Source organism: Pan paniscus, chromosome 6, assembly GCF_029289425.2.
Source record: "Pan paniscus chromosome 6, NHGRI_mPanPan1-v2.0_pri, whole genome shotgun sequence".
Lineage (NCBI taxonomy): Eukaryota > Metazoa > Chordata > Mammalia > Primates > Hominidae > Pan > Pan paniscus.
Genome location: NC_073255.2, coordinates 169,205,772 through 169,226,057, shown reverse-complemented (window position 1 = coordinate 169,226,057; position 20,286 = coordinate 169,205,772). Strand labels below are relative to the sequence as shown.

General features: G+C 46.5%; 1 protein-coding gene across 3 annotated transcripts in view; it reads left to right on the top strand.

Moving 5' to 3' along the window:
* Nucleotides 1-20,286, top strand: part of PLXNA4 (plexin A4) — a 452,604-nt gene that overhangs the window by 180,781 nt on the left and 251,537 nt on the right. The window contains exon 4 of one of the 3 annotated variants that reach the window (XM_057302764.2): nt 9,991-11,574. The exons of the other annotated variants lie outside the window; for them this stretch is intronic. Coding sequence (XP_057158747.1) covers nt 9,991-10,098 — 108 coding nt within the window. The 3' untranslated portion in view covers nt 10,099-11,574. Of the gene's footprint in view, nt 1-9,990; nt 11,575-20,286 lie in introns of those variants that run through there. 3 annotated transcript variants of the gene reach the window in all.

Sequence of the window (20,286 nt, the reverse complement as noted above, 5' to 3'; positions counted from 1 at the left end):
AAAACCCATGGTCCTGTCATCCTGCAACAGCCTCAAACCAGTGACTTCTAGGAGCCTGGAGGGCAGGCTGTGACTTCCACTCCAGTCCAGACCTACACCTGAATGCCTAATTGAGTGTTGCCCCCATTATTTCCAGGTGTGAAAAGTGGGTTACTTGGCCAATAGCTCCCCTAGCTGTTTATCAGCAGCTGTGGTGGCTACCCATTTGCTGTAAGGCTGCAGAGAGATGCAGCTTCACTTTCGCTGGAGTGTGCAGCCACACCTGCCCCGGAAAGGCAGGACTACATCTGCATGTGATGAGGCCCAGGATCCCTGAAGGCTGAGAATCCCCAGGGCTGGTCCCACGGCTCACCTGACTGGTGGATCAGAGCCACAGATGGCCTCAGAGAATTCTGGCGAAGCAGAGGGATTTTTTTAGTGCGGGAGGAAGGGCAGGAGCTCAGAGCAGGACTGCACATGCAGTGGGTGGACCAGCAGCTTCCTCATGACTAGAATCCCAGGGCAAGGACAGTGGGAAAAAGTGGGGAAAAGTTCTTCATAGATTCTCATGATTTCTTCCTGGGTCGTTCATGGCCCTGGCCTCACATTAACTCAGTTTTAATTGCATGGTGCGTGCAATGTGACTTCTAAAAGATGGCTAATCTTAGCCCAGAGAGGTGAAGGAATTTACCCAACATCACACAGTAGGTTAACAGCAGAGCAGAAGTGAAAACCCAGTTTTCCTTTCTTTTAAAGCAGTATTTGCACTTCTGACAGCTAGAATCACAGACTCAGACAACAGGGACACCTAGGGTCAGAGAGGTGAAGTGACTTGCCCAAAGTCATATAGCCTATTCGTGGCAGAGCTGGGACTAGAACTCAGGTTCCTAACTCTTAATCTAGTGTTTGTTTCACTTCTCACTCCTGATCACATTCTCTGGTCCCTTCACCTGCTCCCCTCATTAGCTAGGGAGGAGGGACCCTCCTAGGGACTGGCATCTGCTGGTGCCATCTGCACCAAATCGGCTTGGGTGTCTCGAGGGGATAGGACAGAGGCAGCTCTACTGGCTGGGCCCCGCTTCAGAGGAAACTCGGCTCCATCCCGGCCCAGGGGCTGTATGCAAGAGCAAGCTTTGCATGAGCACAAACTGTTCCCTTCCCCCTCTCCCATGTATCCTGGGTCTTGGCCAGGGCTTGGGGAAAAAAAGAAATCTGGATGGCTGCTAGCCAGGCAAACTCCCAGGTTGTCAGAGGATTGGGGAAGGTCAGGCAGAGATGCCAGTTAATATGAAAAAAAAAAAAAAAAAAAAGAGGGTGGGGTGCAAATTAGTGGTCTGTGTCTAAATACCACTGTGCCTGGAATCTCTAATAAGTCTTGTCGTAAGTTGGCAGAAAAGCCTGGATTGTTACACAGCCCCGCTTCTGAGTCAAGCCTGGGCTCTGCTGCCATGCTCTGAAGATGGCTTAGTGTCCTGGTGCCGCTCCGCTCTGCTAGTTTCATCCAGGCTGAACTTCAAGCCTCTAAATGTTCAGTTTCTCTCTTACATGGAATCAGGGGCCTCTTCTGTGGATTCCCACCATCCTCTCCACTTCCCTTGCCATGTCTACTTACTCTTTTGCCTCTCCTCCTAGCCTGGGAGTTTCTAGAGAGCCGGGACTATGTCTTGCTGCACTCCGTATTCTCAGTGCTTAGCACAGTGTTGTGTAGTGTCATGCTTACTAAATATTTCTCAGATGAATGAAAGAATGAATGTTTAGCTAACAAAAGTAGGACTTGAGTGATGAGCTTGTTGGGAGGAAGGGTGCTCCCATGATAATCAGCCATGCCCAAATCCAGGTTCATATGTGGGGCTGTTTGCTCTTGACTCCTTAGTTTTCCAGGTTAAAGCCAATACAGCCTCTCTGGATCATGGGTTCTTGAGGGTACCATGATCAAGGTACACATTCACTGCCTTAGGTGCTGGGCTGATAATCAGATGAGAGACACAGTCTGGCAGGGGAGTGGGATTTATCACCCTCTGTAGGAGCCTAGAATGGGGAGTGGGAGAGTCTTCTTGGGTGGGTGGGGCTGGGGTCAGTGGTGGTGGTGGGGGGGGTGTTGGGGGTCAATGTTGCTGATAGAGAAGGTAAGCATGAGCTAGGCCTTGGAGGATAAGTGAACATTTCCAACGAAAAGGATGAGGAACAGCATGAGAAAATTCGGAGGAGGAAACTGACAACTGGTATAATAAAACTGTAATAGTTTTATTTGGCTGGGGCATGGGGTAGGGTGGGATGGGGTAAGGCGTGGCTGCAGAGGAAGCTGTGAAGCGCCTTCGTGCCAACCGGAGGAGGTCCTCTGCTGCAGGGCCTGGGTGCTCAGATGGACACAGGGAGGTGGCATCTCCTAGGGCTCCTGGGTTTTGTGAATGATCACGCCTGTTTTGTCTCCTGGCCAGCCTGGGGCTCAGCAGGACTCCAGTGTCTGTGTCTACTCCCTGGTTTGAGATGCCTGGACCTGCACAATGACCAGGATGGCTGTGGCTCACAGGATTGCTGTAGCCTCCAACAGCGGCCCCTCCTCCCCAGGACAACCTAGGCGAGGCTGAAGCCTGGCTGTTGCCACAGTAACTGTGAAGCAGGGCATACAGCAATGCGCGATGCTCAGCTCTGCACCACACCTCACTGTAGAAGATCACTGAGGCCAGACAGCGACTGCCAGAGCCTCTGGGGCACTCGGCTACCTGCCTGGAGCATCACCTGCCAGGGGTGAGCCTCCTGCCAGCTTGGAGTATCATGACTGTGAACCCAGGAGACCTGGGAAACTCAGGGAGTGGCAGCCCTGGAAAGATTGTGAGGACAGATTGGGAGAAACAGTGTCCGCACTTTTCAGAGAGTGAGTCTGAAAGACAGGCTGGGGCCTCCTGATAGCAGGTACACATTTACAGACTACAAGAAGGTTAGTTAGCTTTGTTCCCTCCCTGATGCCCTTCCATTCCTTCATTTCTTCATATATACTCTTGTTAATGTAATAAATATTTATCGAGGGCCCATGATGCCCTCGGCACATAGATGCTGCCCTCCAGGAACTTATGTTCTAGTAGGACAGAAATATCAATGAGTAATTCCCATGCACACTAATGTGTGCTTCTTCCAGGAATCTTTTCTTTTTTTTTTTTTTGAGACCGACTTTCACTCTTGTTGCCCAGGCTGGAGTGCAGTGGTGTGATCTCAGCTCACTGCAACCTCTGCCTCCTAGGGTCGAGTGATTCTCCTGCCTCAGCCTCCCAAGTTGCTTGCATTACAGGTACCCACCACCATGCCTGGCTAATGCTTCATATTTTTAGTAGAGATGGGGTTTCACCGTGTTGGCCAGGCTGGTCTTAAACTCCTGACCTCAGGTGATCCACCCACCTCAGCCTCCCAAAGTGCTGGGATTACAAGCATGAGCCACCGGGCCCAGCCATTCCAGGAATCTTTTATTCATGCTCCAGAGCCTTGTGCCCTCCAAAGATTGTGGAGTCTGCCTCGGTGGCCTCCCTGGCCTCTGACTACTGGATGAACTGGACAGTGAGGACCCCGGCAGGAGACTGGTGGGATGGAAAGGATAGAGGTTGGAGATTAATTCACACTGGTTCCCCACTTTTAGCACCGCCCCCCTAACCCACTGTCCACCCCTGCTGGGTAGCCTGGGGTTGGCTGCATCCTTTACCTAAGATCACTTCTCAAAGTCATCTGCCCTACACGATTCTCCTTTCAGCTTCCAATAAACATCCCCATTCTTTGCTCCCTCAGGCTAAAGGGTTGTAAGGGTGCTTTACTTTTGCTAGCCCCAGGATCCTGCACTATCCCTTGAGGTTGCCCATTAGTTCACATGGGTGAACCAGAGAAGTAATTAGAACATATCAGCACAAGCTGTCCCCAGTAACAGAAGACAAATGCAAGGAGTTTCTACTTCTTCTTCAACATGCTTTGCCAGTCACTATGGGGGAGATCGAGTAAGGGAAGGGAAGTGGATTCCCCTAGCCCCAGTTCTCCTGCCCTGAGCCTGATGCTGGGCATTGCATTTCCCATGTCACCTACCTGATGCCACCTTGCAGCATGGCCACACACACACTCATGCACACACGTGCACATGCCTGCTCCTGCCAGCTGCTGGTACTCTTCCATCCTCCTGGCTGGGCACAGACTCTCCTTTCCACTAATGCTAACTGGCATTGAGGGGAAGCACAAACTAGATTCCATCATCCCTTTGCTTTACTTGAAAGGGATGGGGCAAAAGGGAAACTCCCTAAGACTGTGAAGCTGTGGTATGGGGAGAAATAACTAGAGTTTGCCCTCTGCGTTCCTTCCCATCCACTGCCTTCTCTGCTTACCGGCTTTTGTGTCACCAGCAAAGAATTTCCTGTCTTATTACAGACATCATTTTTCAACATTAGAAGCACAAAAGGAGAATAGAAAGGCCTTAGCCCAGCTCATGCCCAACCAATGTGAGGAAGTACAAGCTCCTTGGGACTTTCAAGGAGTGCAAGTGCCTGCTGAAAGGCAGGGTGTGGCTGGGTGTGTCTCAGGAAACAAGAAGGAGAGTGGTTGGTGGGCAGAAGGGGGCTGGGACTCATGGGGCAGAGAAGAAGCGGGGGCCATGATGTGGCACATCCTGGGGCTTGCTTTGCCAGACAGAGAAGTTAATGATGGCTGTGTTTTCAGTGGGGGCCTTTTCTTTTTTATTGTTATTATTTTTTATTTTTTATACTTTAAGTTCTGGGGTATATATGCAGAACGTGCAGGTTTGTTACATAGGTATACATGTGCCATGGTGGTTTTCTGCACTCATCAACCGGTCATCTACATTAGGTTTTCCCCTAACGCTATCCCTTCCCTAGCCACCGACCCACCGACAGGCCCCAGTGTGTGATGTTACCCTCCCTGTGTCCATGTGTTCTCATTGTTCAACTCCCACTTAGGAGTGAGAACGTGCAGTGTTTGGTTTTCTGTTCCTGTGTTAGTTTGCTGAGAATGATGGTTTCCAGCATCATCCATGTCCCTGCAATGGATAGGAACTCATCCTTTTTTATGGCTGCATAGTATTCCATGGTATGTATGGGCCACATTTTCTTTGTCCAGTCTATCATTGGTGGGCATTTGGGTTAGTTCCAAGTCTTTGCTATTGTGGACAGTGCCACAGTAAACATACATATGCATGTGTCTTTATAGTAGAATTATTTATAATACTTTGGGTATATACCCAGTGATGGGATTGCTGGGTCAAATGGTATTTCTAGTTCTAGAACCTTGAGGAATCTCCACACTGTCTTTCACAATGGTTGAACTAATTTACCCTCCCACCAACAGTGTAAAAGCATTCCTATTTCTCCACATCCTCTCTGGCATCTGTTGTGTCCTGACTTTTTAATTATCACCAATCTAACTGGTGCGAGATGGTATCTTACTGCCCAAAGTAAGTTATAGATTTAATGCTATCCTGATCAGGCTGCCATTGACTTTCTTCACAGAATTGGAAAAAAGACTACTTCAAATTTCTTATGGAATCAAAAAAGAGCCCACATAGCCAAGACAATCCTAAGCAGAAAGAACAAAGCTGGAGGCATCACACTACCTGACTTCAAACTATACTACAAGGCTATAGTAACAAAAACAGCATCATACCAGTACCAAAACAGATATCTAGACCAATGGAACAGAACAGAAGCCTCAGAAACAATTCCACACATCTACAACCCTCTGATCTTTGACAAACCTGACAAAAACAAGCAATGGGGAAAGGATTCCCCATTTAATAAATGGTGTTGGGAAAACTGGCTAGCCATATGTAGAAAGCTGAAACTGGATCCCTTCCTTACACCTTATACAAAAATTAACTCAAGATGGATTCAAGACTTAAATGTAAGACCTAAAACCATGAAAACCCTAGAAGAAAACCTAGGCAATACCATTCAGGACATTGGCATGGGCAAAGACTTCATGACTAAAACACCAAAAGCAATGGCAACAAAAGCCAAAATAGACAACAAATAGGATCTGATTAAACCAAAGAGCTTCTGCACAGCAAAGGAAACTATCATCAGAGTGAACAGGAACCTACAGAGTGGGAGAAAATATTTGCAATCTATCCATCTGACAAAGGGCTAATATCCAGAATCTACAAAGAACTTACACAGATTTACAAGAAAAAAAAAACAAACAACCCAATCAAAAAGTGGGCAAAGGATATGAACAGATACTTCTCAAAAGAAAACATTTATGCAGCCAACAAACATATGAAAAAAAGCTCATCATCACTGGTCATCAGTGGGGCCCTTTTCTTTTGAGAATGTTGTCTCTTCCAGCCAGAGCTGTGTGAAGGACACGCCTCTGCTCTGAGCTGCCAGTCATGGCTTGTGGGATTCAGGCTCCTCTCGTGTTATGGGACTTGCCAGAAAGAAGCCCTGCTTTGAGGAATAGAATAATGAAGGCTAATGCTTCCTAGAATCTTGTAGAATTGGAAGGGAGGACTGGCATGAGCCCCAGGCTTGAGCTCATCCCACCCTGAATTCTACAACCCAAAGGTTGAGACAGTTTCTGTCTTATCCACCCTTGAAGCCAATGTAGTCTCAACTTAAGGCCCCAAAGCTTCTTAGGACCCCTGGGAGAAGTAATTGGGTGAAACTCTTCATACGTACTTATCCTTCAAAGAGTTGAACAGCTGGAACCCCTTAGTTGGATTGCTAAAAATACATGGTCAGGACACAGAAAAGACATTAATAAGGAGACCTTTTTTTTTTCTGGACCAAAATTGTTAGTTAGGGTAGACTATTACAATACAATAATAAGTACAAAATTATCACCGTGGTGGAATATCTGGTGACTGGGACTAATATGAATGATTGACTTACAAGTCATGCATTTTCTTGTTACTCTCAGGCAGGGACACAATCTGGCTAGGTGACTTTGGGCAAGACACTTAACATTGGGGGTCCTCAGTTTCCAGGGTCTCCCCAGCTCTGTGTTTTGGTGATTTGGGGCAGAAGGGGAGAGAACTCCTATGGAAGTCGGATCGAAGTGGCAGTCACAGTGCAGGCGAGACAGGAATAGGGAGGACAGGTGTATGGGAGTGCTCCGAAAAGGGAACCAGGGATTGGCTGTACCCCACCTGCACCCTGAGATAGAAGTCTCTTATGAATCTGTACATATTCCTTGTGATTTCCTTTCAGCTGGACTGAGGGTGCTGTGACTACTCTCCTCACTTGTGTGCAGGTTGAATGTTTTAATTAAGATCTGGGCTGCTGGTCGGTGGAAATTGATTGAAGCGGGTCTGCAGTCCCAGACAGAAGCAGAGACATGCCGCGGGAGGGAGGTGCAGAAAGAGACCCCGGGGAGCTTCCAGCCTCTCTGGCTCTATGCTGGAGACAGAGCAGGGTTCAGAGAGCCCTTAATGGCCAAGCAGATTAGGAACATGGTTCCGGCTGAGGGCATAGAGACCTGGTGAATGATAATCAAACTTGCAGCCAGTCAACCAGCTAAGCAGACAAGATCTAAATAAACATCCTGCTGTCTCTGCGTGGGCCGCCCACAATCTCCATTACAGAATCAAGTTGTCTCCTCCAGCACCCTGACCTTGGGCTCTCTGCTTCATCCTGGTGCAATGCCCATTTCCCAATATTGGATTCATAAATGTCTCTCACCCTTTGTGCTCACTCTCCTGGGCTTCCTTTGGATCTGGCAAGTGAGTGCCGTAATTCTCTGGTGGCTTCTGAACCATAGAGTTACCTGGCGACAGATGGGCTATTCAGTTTTCTCAGCTTTTCTTCTTCATTCTTGCCAGTTACTCAACTCCCATAAAACATTTCAGCCTGCAGACCCTGCCAATTTTTACATCCCCCTCTGCTCTCCAACTTAGTTAAGGCACTTCAACGTTGAGTATCTCCTTTACTCAAAGACATTGTGAAGGTTGAGTGGAAAGAAAACATTTATAATCTATTAGCTCAGAAGCCTGGTCTATTCTAGCACATCTCAAACTTTCACATGCATACAAATTGCCTGGGAATTTTATGCAAAGGCAGATTCTTATTCAATAGGTTTGAGGTGGAGCCTGAGATTCTGCATTTCTTGCAAGTTCACAGGTAATGATGATGATCTTGGTCCTTGAACCACACATTGAGTGGCAAGGATCTAGACCAGCGCAATTCAGAATATACTCCGTGAATAAGTTGTTAGTGGCCTGTGCTGAGATAGGTACAGAGGTTGAGAGTGAGCATTTAGAAATGTATACAGCAACTTGATATTGATGCAACATCCCAGCACATACTCAGTGCATTTGTATTTTGCAGCTTTAAGTTTCATTCTTCTAGTAATTTGTTCTTCTAGTATTTGACAAAAGTATCCATCTACAGTAGATGGGAAATTTTACAGAATGGCCCTTCAAAACAATTTGAGAAGCCCTGGCCTATAAGACATGTGATGTGCTTTGCAGTCCCCGAGATTCTCTGATGCTCTGCAGCTTGTGCACAAAAGTGTCCTGTCTTTGGGGACAACCCTGGGGAACATGATCCCTGCTGAGGCTCTCGAGCCAGGTCCCTGGAATATCCTCATCCCACCTGTTTTCCGAGCTCAATGTTTTCTTTCCACGGCAGAATGCTGGGTATTTCAGATGACGGTTTAAAGTACCGGGGGTATGCCAGGAAAGGCTGACTAACGAGAGAGGCAGCCAGAGAGCCTCTGAGCATGCGGCCCCAGAGGTGTCCACCCCAAGCCTGGGCAGCCTGTTCCCTTCCCCCCTAAGCATGATTTTACTCGAATGTAGTACCACCTGCCCCACTTCTGAGAAAGAAAAAGCTGGGCTGCAAAACAAGCCAGTGAGAAGGCTTCCTGCCTTCTATGCCCACAGGGGAGGGCTGGGTGTTAATGAACCCAAGTGCAGTCATAACAGGAATGAGACCAGATGGAGCCCGCCCGTGTTTGACCAGCGGTCATTTGGCAGGATCCAGACTGCTGGGGGAGTGGTCAGAGATGCAAACACAGCCCGGTGTTCTCCCTGCAGAGGCTGTCTTTGTTGTTCTTGGACCACTGTGGGCCAGGACTGGTGGGGATGACTCTGGGGACACAGGGCTGGCAGGATTCCTTTCAAACTCATTCTTTTTCTTCCATTTCCCACCTCTGGTGGTTGTTTCAATGCTGGGCAGCTCACGGGGCCCCTCTATCAATGGACTGATTGGTTTTATATTCCCCCCTTCTGAGCTGGAGGTAATCCCTCAAAGATCGCTGCTCTATGGAACATCATGCCATCTTTACTAAATGCTAATTAAGTTTAAAAATCACAGAGAAAAGGGGCTGATATTGAATAACCATGTGTTGAATGATCTTCTTACATCCTTCGGAAATTAGCCACTTCAGTGTTCAAAAACGATGTGATTCCAGCTAGGTTCAGATTTAATTGAGTGGATAGATTTTGATTTGTGCTTATGATTTATTGAATGACCCTAAGCTGCTTTATCTTTTAATTTGTGCAAATTATTAGTGAGGGGCAAGGTTGGCCACAGGAGGACTTGTCACTGAGAATCTGTGTGTGTGTGTGTGTGTGTGCATGCATGTGTGCGTGCGCGTGTGTGTGTGCACGCGCATGCGCGTGCATGCTCACCTTTGGATAAAAAGTGATACTTGGTAAGGTGGGGCTTTGAGGTTGTTCTTTCAGGGACATAGGTGAGGCATCCTGTCCTGATCATTCCCCTTGCTGTCTAAGACACGTGCCATCATACAGCTTGCTGAGTCAGGTGCCTGGGGCCGGGTGTAACATCCGTGGCCAGGGAACAAAAGTAAAGTTGTTTGGTTGACCCAGGATTTGGACTTCAACTGTGGCCTCGTTAGTTCTGCTCCATAGATATTGAGGCTCTTAATACATTTTGTAATACATATTTACTGTATTTCAGAACTGTAATACATATTTACTGTAAACAGAAAGGAGGAGGGGAATAAGGAGGCTTATGGGCATATCTTGTGCACCGTGGTCTAAGTCTGCTAAGGTTTCATCTTGTCCAGATGCCTGGTACCAGCCTCTGCCCTACCCTTGAGCTACAGACGGGACCCCGATCCCACAGAGCAACAGTGACTCTGGAACTCCTGTTCTCCAGCTGTTCATCAAACTGAGAAAAACTTCAGAGCTGTGTAGGCTTATTTAGTGTGTTGTCAGCCTTGGATATTGGAAAATGGAAACAGATGAGACACATCTACCTCCCTGTGACCCCAGCCATACATCATAGCTCATGTCCTGCCACCCCAAGTCCTTAGGGAAAAAAGACTTTGGAGAATGTGTCTCTGCTTAGCTTGGCTAGGTAGTTGGTCTCTTTTCTCCGCCCCAAGCATCCCATGGGTAATTTTGGACAATGGAGTGTAGGCGTGTTTGACTCTTGTGGTGTTATCACTTGTAAATGTCAGTGAAACTAACTGATTCTCCCATCGGAATATAGTTATCTCTTGGGCCTGATATATGGTAGGATAACCTTATGCTCATCTGTCCACTTCTGCAGCCAAGTCACCTGGCCAGTGTGTGTGTGTGTGTGTGTGTGTATGCTCATCTGTGTTTAAAGGTGTGTGAGCATACACAGGGCAGAGAGGATGGAGCCCACTGTACTGCAGCATCGTGTAATTAACTCAGTGCTCAGAACCATCCCAGCCTCTGCGGGAAAGAGAAAAGGAAGCCAGCAGTGCCTGCTGAGCTGATCATATGTGCAAAAGCTCTGTTGGCATCTAGTTCAGGAGAGCACCCAAAAAAAGTTAATTGGTGTTGTCCAGTCTCCTTTCCTTAAGACTATGGTTACAACAAAGCATGAGCAGTGTCTCCTGTATGGCCACTATCCAGCACAATTCCATAATTCCCCCATAGAGCCGGTGGGGAGGAGGAGGTGAGTGGCGAAGGAAGTGGAAACACTTGGTGTCATGTGCTCCCATCATTTCTACTAACTTACTGGGAAATAAAGTGTAGTCAAGAGTGTACGAAGGCAAGATGTAAAATTAGAGACTGGTGCTAATCTGGTTACTTGAAAACAAGTGAAAGTGCTGTAGATTTGTTCTGTTGCTAAGAACCACCCCACTAAACCTCATGTAGTTCCTGGAGGATACACAACAGTGTAATTCTCTTTAGGGTGTGCCGCAGGTTCCTGGCCTGTGGGAGGGAATGAATCAGGAGGGCTCTTGAGAACCTTCATCTGTGTGCTTGCACTGAAAGTGAGTCCCAAAGCTGGAGATTTAGTGAGAGCAGGCAACCCCTCTGTGTCTCACTGTCCATATTCTGGAGGCAGAGGTTTGTAACAGGCCATGTGCACCTGCATAGGGATGCATAAAGCAAGGACTTTGAAAGAGTTGAAAAGCATTATAAACAGTTGTTCAGAAACACATCCCAGGAGTTCCATGTGAAACTGGCTCTGTGTGCATTGAAGCATGGCTGTTGGGAATTCTAACTGGTCCAACACTCCTGCAAAACAATGTGTAAATATTTAGGAAGAAACTTGAAAATAGTCAAATCCTTTGAAATGGTGACAATTTTTTAAAGAATCAATTCTAATTTGTTTCAAGGGTAATAATCACCAAGATACACATTTCAGCATTTATTTAGTCTATCAAAAATTGGAATTGATATATACACTCATTTATAGCAGAATGGTTAGGTAGATTTGGTATATTTATGTAGTCATTGAAAACTTAGTTTATAAAGGCCAATCTTGTAACTGATTCTTGTGTGATAACATTCAGTGAAAAAGCATGAGACAATTAGAAAGCATGATACAATGAATAAAATAAAAACTGGAAAGACAACCACCAAAATGCTAACAGTAGTTGTGCTTGGAAAATGGGATGAGGTGTGGTTTATTTATTGTTTTCTATTTATTTACATTTTTTCTTAATTTTCTTTAATGAGCATTTATTACTTTTACATTGGAAAAAATAAATTTTAAAAAATAGAATCCCAGGGAATGCTTTAGGTAGCATTTAAGTCTGAGGGTGAAGATGCTTTGAAATATCCATGTCCAATCCTGGTGTGTGCAGCCAGCCAGCTAATTAACTCAGCAGTGAGGGGGTCTTTTTTCGAGGGGGTCTTTTTTCAAGTGGGCTGTATGGTTTGCTTGGTGGCTTGGCCATCTCACAACACATGCCATGAGTGGGCTTCAGAGAGAGGGAGCATGGATGGAGGGATCAATATGAGCCTTTCCCCACTGCTGGGATAAACCTGACTGCCAACAGGAATGTATTAAGGGTTTCCTACAAAGGATGCACCCTGCTTTGAACTAAAGATGATACAGAAGAAGTACAAAGGAAAATCGTTGCCCATAAGAACTTGTATTCCTATTTAAGGATAAGACACTAAGACATAGACACGCAAAAAAGTTCATGAACGTAATATATAACTACATTTGTGTATGCATATACTTGTGTGTGTTTATATATGTATATATAAATATACACATGCACACCCACACATATATATGCACTCACATACACATACTGCAAATACTCTCTCAAATATATTGGTAGCTCAGACAATATATAATTGTGCAATGCTAAATAAGCACTTGTTATACTGTGTTAGTAGCATTGTCTTTGAATACAAAGGACAGCGTATCATTGCTGATCATTTTGATAGCGATAACAATTATTGCAGACCACGCCAGTGCCAGTACTCTCTGTTATTAACGAGCTGATGATGTAGCAGCCATTTGCAAAATACTACACATGACAATTTAAAAATCTTGATCCTTTCACTAAAATTGACTGTGCATGCTTAGGGTGAAAGGCTGGTGGAGGTTTGAGGTCCCTGCCACAGGGACCTCGTATTTGGATCTCACTTGAATCCCTCTGGGCGAGCTTGAACAGCCATCCTCATTTTACCATGGAAGAAACTGAGACTTGAGTAGGCTGCATGACAGCCTGAAGGCAGCAGCAGCAGGGGCTGTGATTCTTGTGTCTACACTGCACCCCTCAGCTGGTCAAATATTATCCAAGCAGGCAAGGCAAACAACCATGAAGGGCTCATGCTGGAGCCTGGAATGCGTCTTTCTGACTCCTGCAATTGGCTGTGCTCTTAACCCTCTTCCTGCTTCCTCTTCTCTGGGCTTCAGGGAAAGAAGGAGACCTCCTCAGCCTGTGTGCTTTGTCCAAGAGGACAAATGCAGGTGACTTATTAGAAAGCACATCTAGTGGTCTACCCTATACCCAGCCCAGAAAAGTCCCTAGCTTTCTTTTCTCCCCTCTCCCTTGTATTGTATCATGCCCTGTGGCTTTTTCTGTGTTTTTCCCCCCTCCTCTCTCTCAAAGCAAGCAAACAGGAGTGTGAATAATTGATTGAGAGAAACTGGAATGACTAACAGTTCTGGTGGGAATCGTCTCTCACATCAGGAAGCCTGCAGGGGTGCACAGATGACGACCAGACGCCTCTGGCTCCTGCCCTGGAGGGATTGTGGGCTGCAGGGGATGCCCACCAAGCCCTGTGGCACCTGGCTTTGTCTGGACCCCGCTCAGGGCTCCTGGCGCTCTCCATTAAAGCCTCAGCCCTGGGCAAAGGCTGCAGAATCTTGGAAAGTCCTCTTTTCCAATCTGATTTGAATCACACCAGATATTCACTCCGCATTCATCCCAAATGTGTGAGTGTATGTGAAGTAGAACACAGGCTAGGGGTGTAAATTCTTTGCCTTATTAATATCCATGCCAGATGTTTCCAGACTGTGTTCCTTGCAACTGGAATGTCACTTGAAATTTAAATAGATGTTTTTAAATAAAAGATTATCTGGTCAAATTTAATAAATACTACATAGCCTCCTCTTAGAGATGCACTACACACTTAAGTATATTAAAATACCTGAGAAGTCTAGCAGATTCTTCAGTTGCATTTGTTTTCTTCAAACTTATTTGGCCATTTGACATTTTGAATCACTTCTTTTTTATCTTATATCTTGTAGGACACTGTCTCAAGTATACAGTTTAGGAAAATATTGTTCTATGCACCTCTGCTCCCTACCTCATATCTAGAAGGGACAAGATCAGATTGCAGATGTGAGTTTGAGTCCTGTCTCTGCCTCATGCCAGCTGTGAGACCTTGCAGGAATCTCTGAGCCTCAGTTTCCCCATCTATCACAAGGATACAACCAAACCAACCAGTCCTCAATTTGCAAGTGCTACCTATTGCCAGTAACAGTGCCCAGCAGAGTGCTTGGAATCCTGGAGATACTCCATAATCTTGTATTGAAACTGATTATAGTCCATGGTAGATAAAATTACCTTGTAGCTAAGCAGAACAGGTTCAGATCCGTTTCAGAAACGTGAGTCTCTAGCTCAGGAGATTTCCACAACTGTCCTTAGTAACCTGATCTTATTCTCATGTTTAACCTTGGCAGTGGGAAGTTCTTCCTGGTATCTTGCCTAATTTACTGGAGTTGGCATTAATGCCATTTCCTCCTAAGGCGTGGCTCTTGGACCAGTATCACCTGAGAATTTGATAGACATAGACCCAGAGTTACTGAGGCAGGTGCTCTGTTTTGGGGACCAGCAATCGGTGCTTTAGCAAGTTCTTTGGGTGATAGGGTTTGGAAACTACTGCTCTAAAGCATCATCTGTTTTGACTTTGCCAAGCACAATCTGAACTCACTCCCGTGAGGCCCTGCTCCTGATACTCTAAATCGTCCTGTCTCTTTTTCTGCCTCTCCGTGGAGGACTGCTGTCTGTTTTCTGGGTTCCTGGAATGTTGGCAAGTTTCTTTAAATCAGGATCATGAAATTCTTTGAGAATGGCAATCATCCATACTTTAGGAACACACCAGGAGATGAAGGGCCACATTATATTATCTTCTCCCTCGGTGCCTTGGTCCTTCTGTCTGGGCGGGTTCTCTGATTCCACCCATCTGCTTCCACAGCCATGTCAGGGACCAGGCAGGGTGAGCCAAGAGGGCCACAGTATTGCAGTGGAGGAAAAACAGTCTCCCTGGGGGAGAAGTGTTGGGTAAATATGCCTCCTTGTTATCACCACCAGGGCCTGGTGCTGCCCTTTGCACACGATCACAATGCTGCAAATTCCACAGGCTGCTCTCTACAGGGAGTTGAGCAATGGATAACAACTGTTGGGAGGGTTAGTTCTTTGGTATTTCGATTCATTAAAAAAGTTATCTGTAGTTCCCGGAAGCCCCAAGGGGAGGGGCTGCTTCTACTCCTGGAATCCCATATGGGGCCAGTTTCAGCATCTCAAGCAATTCTCAAGCCATAAATAAGCCAACACCAATATAAAATGTGGTGAGCCCTGCCTCTGTTATATTAAGCCACTGTTATATTATGAGGTACAGGGGCAGTGAGGGGTGACGGTGGTGGCAAGTCCAAGAACATATGAAGCCCAAGAACATACCTTTGACTAGTAAAGGCCAGACAAGAATTAAATAACTGGTCCCTACTGCAAAAGCCTTGAAATCTGGAGACAGTGTATACACCAAAAAGGGTAATAGTTTGGATGTTATCTTTCATTGTTTTTGAAATTTGCAGAGTGACTATGAAGAGCTATAGTGTGAGATTCGGGAATCCTGGGTTTTAAGATTGGCTCTTCCCTGGTGGTTTGCAACCTTGAACAAGATTATTTCTTCATTCTTTTACTCTTTCCTTCAACATTTGACTGATGTTGATGATGCTCTTGCCACTATGCTGGTTGCTCAGAGTACATTATAATCAAAGAGTAGAAGCACAGCCCTGTTCTTAAGTAGCCCACAGTCTGAGGAGGAAGCTATTTGTAAATAGATCACAATACAGAGAACAAAGGCTTCCATGGAGGAATGCAAGGTCCATGGGGATCTGTAAGGCAGAGCCTCAGATGCTTTGGAGAAAGGAATGCTTCTCAGACAAGGTTTGACATGCTGCCTCCATTTCTTTCCCTCCTCCAGGGGTTTTGTAAAAGCCAGGTCATATCAACCTAGTCCTGGTTCTCCCTTGCGTGGTAGGCTCCCACATGAGGAGGGACATGAGACACTGCCTGGTGTAATCACCCTTTGGATGCTAATGTACACTCCCATAGTACACAGCCACCCTTGCCCACACACAACAACCCAGCCACTTGTCCTGCCTCCACTTGAATATCTCCGATCATGGGGAATTTTGTACGAAATGTTATGGCATCTGTTATAAATAAAAGATCTGGCCGAGCACGGTTGCTCATGCCTGTAATCCCAGCACTTTGGGAGGCTGAGGTGGACGGATCACCTGAAGTCAGGAGTTCGAGACCAGCTTGTCCAACATGGTGAAACCCCATCTCCATAAAAAATACAAAAATTAGCTGGGTGTGGTAGTGTGCACCTATAATGCCAGCTACTCAGGAGGCTGAGGCAGGAGAATGCTTGAGCCCGGGAGGCGGAGGTTGTAGTGAGCCAAGATCGCGCCATTGCACTCCAGCCTGGGCAACAAAGAGTGAGACTCCATTTCAAAAAAAAAAAAAAAAAAGATCCAGTGCCCATTTCAGAATTGTCTTGGCTGTCACTGGTTTGAAGTAGACTAAATCTCAACTAGCAGAACCTCCTGATACCATTGAGTGAAATTTCAAATCTTAGCAGCTCAAAGAATATCAGAGGTGGGAGGGACTTTTCAATAATCATTATCATTCTCATTCTCTTTCTTTGAACCTCATTTTGCGCAGGAGAGATCACAGACCCAGGTGAAATGACAGGAGGAAGTTAATCATCTGCCATGGCTGCTATCCATGAAACTTCTTGGAATGTCTGGTAGTTTTTAGGGAATAAGGAGCTCATAAGAACACCTCAGGGATGGGCACAATCCTCAGAACTATGACATGCTAGGGGAGAGGTGACAACCCAGGACACAGCCTGCTTTAGGCCTTTCTAATCTCTAGGGATTGTTGCCTAGTAGAGAACTTTGGCATCAACCAATGACTCAAGAAATGATCACCCAGGACATACCATGTGCCAGCCATGTGCCAGGGGTGGTGAGAAGCTGGAGCTCTGAGTTAAATACTCCTACTCTTTTCTCTAAAGCACATGTTAAGTTTTCAATGGGAAGAATCACTATTTCCATGACTTGAGAACACTAGACCTCTGGCCCACAGAGCAACAATCACCTCTGCAGCATGAAACACCAAGCTGCCACAGCTAGTGCTCCCTTCCAGGTACCGTCATGACTCTTGAGAATAACATATGTGTTTCTCACAGAAACAAGATAATTGGGGAATAGCATAGATGGTTTCACCAGGAGAGTGTGATGGTTGGGTGGGGTGGGTGATGGAACTTCTAGGGTGCTCTTCCTACCCTCACTCCCAATATTTGGGGGAACAGTGCTATGTCAGCAGAAGTTGGAGGATTGCTCCTGAAAGCCCTATCCATTGCCTCTCCAACACCACAGTTTCAGCTCGCGGCCTCCAGTAGAACGTGGGTGTGTGTTTCTGTTCTTTTCTCTTGTGCCAGGCTGTGCTGTGAGAAACAGCACTCTCCCCTGCCATCCATCCTGGCTCTTTTCTCTCCTCAGCCCCAGGTCTCTGCATTTCACTCGTTACCCCTGGCCATACCTTCCTGCTCACAGATATCTTCTGGAGAGCAAAGGGATTTGCAAGTAGGCAGCAGAATCTATCTACTGAGTTGGTGCTGGTGGCCACTGAGGGGCACAAGGAAATCAAATGGTCTCTCCAAGCAGCAAGGTGGGGAGGGGGCTCCTGTGGACCCATGAGGGATGTTGTAGAAGGGGAGGCTGTGGTACCCCATCTTCTGTGCTGCCCAATCAGATGTGTGGGTGCCACAGAGATGGGAGAGGATGTCACATCTTGCACCTCAGTTTTCCTACCTGCACAGGGGAACAGAGGAGTTGATCCTTCCAGCTCTCCCTTTTGTTTTGTTTTGTTTTGTTTTCTTTTTTTTTTTTCTTTTTCGTTTGAGTTTGTAGAAGACTGTGTCTGGAAAAGCTCTGGGCTTATCAGGGAAACACATTCTGTACAGGCCATTCTAGGGGAGGCTATAAAAAGGAGGCAAAGGTCACTTGGCTTGGAAAAAATGATCTTTAGGATTGAAATCATTTAAAGCAATTTTTGCTAGGAAAAGGAGAGAAGTTATTTATTTGGGAATCTGGGTTTTTTCCAACTGGGTCCCAGTAAACAAGGCTGCTGGGCTGATATTTCATAACATAAGCATCTCGTATTCTCTGGCTTTTCCTAAATAGCCTTTTCTAGCAGAGAGAAAGAGAGATCCAATTGCCTCATAGAAAACATCTGGGGAATCTAGTGTAGGATTTCTTTTTCTGTACTTTGTTTTTACACATTTCATGAGCCTGGGAAAGGAGTTTTTGCTGGCGTTCATGTTTGATGAAGAGAGAGCAATGCAGGAAGATAAGTTTCTCCAGAAGCAAACATTGCCATAGGTGGGATTTGGCTCCTCCTGCTAAAAGCAGAGAGAGGATTAACCCTGCCTGGCACCGAAGGTTGACCTGGGAAGACAGAGAGGATCAAGGAGGACTGGGTGCAGGTGGGGCCAGGCAGGAGTGATGGCTGCCCCGTGTCCTTTCTAGGACAGTCACAGGGACAATTTCTTCTGGTTCCAAATCCAGGCCAAAGCCACCATCAGGGCCTGCTGGATAAAATTAAAGGTGGTGGGCGCTGCCTCCACTGCAGGGTGGAGAAATCAGGAGGCCTGGGAAGGCCTTCTCTCCTGCCCAAACAGTGATTGATCAGGGCTCCTGAGAAATGGTTATTGCTGAGCAAATCACTTCCTGGGAGTGGACATTTAACAGCAGCAATTTTATTTCCTTATGGTTGCTTCTTGCTGAAAGTGCCTTGCCTAACATCAGTGTTTATAGTTGCTGAGTCTGAAGGGCCTTTAAAAAACAATCCTTTAAAGGAAGATATTTGGAGAGCTGAGCCAAGTGTAAATGAGGAGAAACAGATATTTAATTGGGATGCAGTGGGCACAGGAACCCCAGCATCCTGCTCCTCCATGGAGCAGCAGCAGAGACATGGATTTCTTCTTCCCTTCCCTGTATCCTCGGCTGGGGGTCCTTTGCCTTGCGGAGCAATAGAGGCTTTCCCCTTAGCATGTGAACTCCAAGGACTTTCGGCAAAGTTGGTACAGTCCCTTGGCCAGTGCTGGGATCCCTGGTGATGATTGATGAGACCTTTTCACATCGCCAAAGCTCTCCACAGTCTTCAGAGTAGCAACACTTCAAGAACCTTATCAAAATTTGATTCTCACAACAACACCATGGGGCAGATGCTACAGGTGGGGCTGTTCCAAATTTGCAGATGGGGAAGCTGAGACCCCTGAAATGAAGGCATTGGTCTAAGGTCATGCCAGTGGCGTTGGGGCTCAAACTCTACTGTCTGCTCTTTTCTGTTCACATAAGGGACTGGCTGGAGTGGAAGGAAATATTGCTTCTTGCTCTCCTTGGCTCCTATTTGCCTTTTTCCTTTCTAAATTCCACATAAGCTCTCCCTCACTTAGTTCTTCATGCTGGCAGTCCCCACTTGTGCTTTGTTCCCCCACATGCCATGCTGTTTCCCACCCTGCTGACTGAACACATGTAGCTCTGCCTACAGTGTCTTCCCCACCATTTTGACTGCTCTAGGAGCTCTTTCTCAGATCAGATGTCACCTGTTTCAGTAAGCCTTTTTTGATCTGTCCTTCCTGTCCTCCTCTTCCCCAAGTAGACAGAATCACTCCCTTTCCTGGACTGCTACTGGGCCCTCTAGCATGTCCATGTTGGCATGGATCACACTGTGCTGTGGTTATTTAATCAACTGCCTGTCTTTGTTACTGAGTTCTGCATGAGACCCTTTAGGGCAGGAACATCAACAGTTTGTCTTTGGGTCTCCAGTGCCACACACAGAACATGCACGTGGTATTTGCTTTTGATGAGTGGAACTGGGGCTGGGGAGCCAAGTCCATGTGGCATTATTCTTGAGCCTTTTCTACCTCTTGGGGGACAACCGGGTTTCTGGATCCTAAGGAAGAAGTTTGTGTGAATTTAATGATGTTGTCCCAAATTGTTTTGAGGGCTAGGGGGGGTGGCGGGATGGAGTTAAGGGGAAGGACCAAGATGACATGGAAGATGTGTAAGCACTGGCCATGTGGGCCTGGAAAGCCCGACCAGTCTCTGCCCCACCAGGTTTCTTTCCTACTCTGGCCTTGCCCAAGCCTCTACTAGTAGGACTCAAAATCTCAGCTAAAGTGTCTGTCTTGGAAAAAGGCACATAGATGAAATGGGGACATCAGCCTCAGAGGCCTTACTTACTAACATGAGCTTGGGTTATCCAGGATGAGAATGCAGAGGGCGGGGACAGCCTCGCCTTTCTTGGTCTTCTCACACACAGACTTGTGCACAT